Source organism: Belonocnema kinseyi, chromosome 2 (genome assembly GCF_010883055.1).
Source record: "Belonocnema kinseyi isolate 2016_QV_RU_SX_M_011 chromosome 2, B_treatae_v1, whole genome shotgun sequence".
Classification (NCBI taxonomy): domain Eukaryota; kingdom Metazoa; phylum Arthropoda; class Insecta; order Hymenoptera; family Cynipidae; genus Belonocnema; species Belonocnema kinseyi.
The window spans coordinates 72,982,140-72,986,583 of record NC_046658.1 but is presented as its reverse complement, the minus strand read 5'-3'; the positions used below and the strand labels follow the sequence as shown (position 1 = coordinate 72,986,583).

General features: G+C 33.9%; 1 protein-coding gene across 1 annotated transcript in view; it reads right to left on the bottom strand.

The window, feature by feature from the left end:
• Positions 1–3,715, bottom strand: part of LOC117166942 (cyclin-L2) — a 17,944-nt gene extending 14,229 nt beyond the window's left edge. The window contains exon 1 of the mRNA XM_033351416.1: positions 3,327–3,715. Coding sequence (XP_033207307.1) covers positions 3,327–3,554 — 228 coding nt within the window. The 5' untranslated portion in view covers positions 3,555–3,715. The remainder of the gene's footprint in view (positions 1–3,326) is intronic.
• Between the last annotated feature and the right edge of the window lie 729 nt (positions 3,716–4,444).

Here is a 4,444-nt window from a genome sequence, read left to right as displayed (position 1 = left end):
GAAAATGGTTCACAAAAAAAATAGGCACGAAAAATCACGTTTTTTTTTGTTTAAACTGCATTTTGGGATAATAAATCAATTTTTTGAGGAATTTCATTGGCAGCGTCGGAAAGAGGAGATGTTAAGCAATAAAAATATATGTGTCTCAATTTTTTCTAGTGTCTAATAGTCTTAGTTATTGGCCTTTGAAAAGCAGTGTACCGGTAGTGGCGTTTTGGCAACCCTGTAACTTTTGATAGAGTTGTCATATCGACTAATGTTATGCCGAGTTTGAAACGTCAGTCGAAGGAGATTTTTACCATGGAACAGTACACTTCAAAAGAACGCGCTGAAATTGTTCAGCTATACATTCAAAATAACTTCTCAATTGTGAATACTAAACGTGCATCCAGATCACCCGATTTAACGGCACCAGATTTTTTGTGTGGATATTTGAAGTCTAAGGTATACGTTAACAAGCCAAGAACTCTAGCTCAATTAAAAGACAACATACGACGTGAAATCGCAGCCATATCATCCGAAACATTGGCAAATGTGATGCAAAATGCCGAAAAGAGAGCACATTTGGCCGTAAAGGCGAACAGTTGCTATTTATGCGATATCATGTTCAAAATGTAGTTGGAACAAATGTCCTTGAACTAAAATAAATGTTTATGTACATGAACAGGAGGAAAATGTTTTTTGTTATGTTTTATTTTAGAAACAAATGTTTCCACTTTAAATGGCCCATCCTGTATTTCACGAGATAATTAAATTATCAGAAGCTCATGAGCGAGGCAACTCAGTGCACTTCGCCATGAGCTTGTAATAATTTGAACACCTCGTGAACTATTACATGGCCCACTCTGAGATTTGCACACCACCTTCTCAATACAATTATAAATAATTTCGGACGGAAAAAACTATTTTAAAAGAAAACGGGTAGACCTTGAAAAAATGCAATTTGTTCATAACAATGGCCAAAAACATAGATGATATAACAAAAACCAAGCATTATTTTAATTTTTTCATTAGGCTTATACGAATTGCTTTACTCTAAAGAATGTGATCTTTTTTTCACTACAATCTATTTTTTAGTTGTGAATCTGATATGGGATAACCCTTATACATTTTTTATTTAATAATGCATACTACTATATCGAATTTATTAATACTAACAGGGAGAGCTCGCGAGATGTGCGTCGTCGATTCGACTGGGGCTTACAGGGTGAAAGTAAGTCAAAATCCATTGGTTGCATATTTTTTCTTTTAACCCATAGGGACTTAGTTTCCGAGATATCTAGGTTTGAGCTCTCGAGCGCATGTACCGGGTACAGCAGGGACTCGAACGTAAATACTCTAATCTCCATAACTAAGGCCCATTAGATCGAAAAAAAATATACGCGTCTTATGAATTTTATGTACTTTCACCCAATGAAGCCCCAGTCAAATCGGCGGAACACATCTCGCGCCCTTTATTTGCAAAATAAAATATTAAAGTTTTAATTAGTAATGTTTAGCATGCCTATTCTTCTTAGATTCATTTGTTTTCATTGTCTATATTATAAAAAAGGTACTCTATTTTTATAAAAAGATAGAGGGACGAACCGCACTTCTTCCAGTTTTGATGTTACTTGTTATTAAACAGAACTTCACATGTAGTACAGGATGTTCCAGGCTCAAGTGTCCTTTCTTATATGGCTATATAACAAGAAAAATCAAAATTTCCTTTTCCAAAAATAAGCTGGTTTTGGTTTTTGAACTGTAAACTATTTAGGTTCTAAAAAACTAAAACTTAAACGGATTTTTGAAAAAGGAATTTTTTCAATTTTTATACAGTCATATAAGAACGCACACATGAGCCAGTGATACCCCACATATATAGCAAATATATTGAACATACCAAACAAAAAAGTGGCTTTACGCTACAAGTAAGGACCATCCCAATCGCGAGTCTGTGAGGCCTGTTGATTGTATAAAAAGACTTTACCGCAGTTTACAAAGAAAATACAGTATTTTCGCGCTTAAGAGTTGTCAAAATAAAAAAGTTTCCACGATAAACCATTTCTTATTACTTACCACATGCCGCTGAAGGGTTAAAGAGGTAAATATGTTTCTTTATTTCATATTTTATATGAAGCTATGTTACTCCTTTGTAACAGTTCAATAACCTTTGTCCTGTTAAATGTTCTGAAAAATATTTCGTCATTAAACAGATAGAGTAGAGTTGTAAGAAGCAGTTGAAACTCTCTGAAACTTAATTTTGATCCCAAATCATTAAAGTTTCTCGGTGTTACCTTTTGAGAAACTGAAAAGGTATTTCTATTTCTCAATCGTTCCAGGCTTTCTAAAATTCACTAAGATCGCCTGGAAGTTTTCTCGGCCTAAAAATTACCCATCATATTCCAGGTTTCTCGGTTCCAGTATGAGTGGCAAACCTTTTCGTCCATAACTCCTCGGGTCTGACAGACCTAGTTTACGAAAATCATTCTATTTCATTAAAAAGTTCAAGCTTGGATTTAGTATAGTAATTAAGAAGTGGACACATTTGACCTAATTACGGTAAATGATAAACTTATATTAAGCATATTTCACGTCGTTCCCTACAGAAGCATGTATTACATCTAATTGCAAACATTATTTCAACAAAAAACATAATAGGTTGCAATTAGATGCATTAAGAATTTAGATTAGGAATTTTGAAAGAATTTTACATTACAGCGATTTTTAGAATAGATTCTTCCAACATAGAAATTTAAGTGTAATTTTCTCTGAATGAAAGGTATTATTTAATTGAGGGGTCAATCCTAAGAATAATTATCACTTCAAGAGTAACTTTCGATTTGGAAATCACTTATGAAAATTCATACATCGTAAACTTTATTGAATCCACACTCTCGCTATAGCTGATGTTATTCTTGTTCTCATATTAAACATTATAGCATGATTTTAAAATTAATCGTTAGGCCTTACCCCATACACAGTTCATTAATTTTTATACACCAAATGACGGTTAATTTACATTTATGCATAGTTATATACCTATATATATCGCAAGGAGCGCAAGTCATTGGTAGAGGTTATGTTGATAATGAACGTAATACAATCGAAATGAACAAAATCAACGGTAATACTTGCAATTTTTTAAATTATACACCAAATTTAGATCTAGCTTTACGTATCAACTATAAAAACTAATGACTGGGCTTTAAAAATTTGGCTGGAAAATAACCATTTACAACTTAACAAACGACACGAAAGCCACATTTTTAGGTTAGGCAGTTTGAAAGCCAAAGTTCCTTGGGGAATCAAGATACAAAATTAAAAGTGGGAGAAATAATAATTACCTGCGGTAGTTTTAACAAAATTCCAGCGGTCTGAATAAGTTCGCATCCTAAAATACGAAGTTCAGTCTCTGTTTCAGCATCGAGACCATCTAAATGCGACGGCGTCGATACTAACTTTTCCTCTGGTAAAAGGCAATTTTGTAGAGTGAGCAATATTTTTCCATATGCCTTTGCATTTGCAGATGCTGATTTCATTGCCGCTGAGGAAGAATTTTCTTTACTGCCCATTTTAAATGTGCAAATAAATCAGCAAATTCACTGACGCCACCCACTCACTGGATTTAGGAATTGCACGAAGGCACGAAGCCATCAAGTAATAAAGTTCACCCGAGCAGTGCTCCGAAAATGTTGTCCCTGCTACACCCTGAACTACAGAGATAGACGCGACAGCCGACAATGCAGCTAGAAACTTGCAGCAAGACCATGATCCAAGAAGCTATGGTCCCGCAACTTGGTGGTACGAAATACGCACAAGCCGCGTCTCGTAAAGTGACCTCCATATTGGTTTCCATGACAGCGCAGAGACGCTTTTCTAACGAAATCAAATCATTTTGCGTCATGATGTAGCACAGCGTTTCTCAAACTTACATACTCAAAAGCTGAAGTATTCCTGATTTAAGTTATAAAAATTTTTATCAGAAAAAGTTATACAGCTTAGGGGCACTATATGTGAAACTTACACTAAACTGAAATTGGAGCGGGCACGGCTTCGGATTGAGATAAAAAATTCAATTTTTAGTTTTAAAAAAGTATAAAAACACCTCCCGTGATATTTAAAGACATGGAGACTCTGAATGAGAATACAAAATTTTTCATCAAAAAAGTGTAATAAACTTTTTTGGTTTTGAAAATAATTAAATAGGATTATTTGTATATTAAATTAGACCCTACCTGAAATAAATTATTTTTGCGAATAAAAACCAAACTAGTTACATCACAAAAGCACCGTAAAAAAATGATCAAATTAAAAAAATTTAAGCTTTAGGTCAGGATGAAACTGGTATTTTACTTCAAGTAAATTCAATTTTTTCATCTCAGTTATTAAAAAACGCTTAAAAAGAGAAGCAGTACTTGTAAAACATCCGAAAATTACAAAGATTGAAATAATACGCTTAATG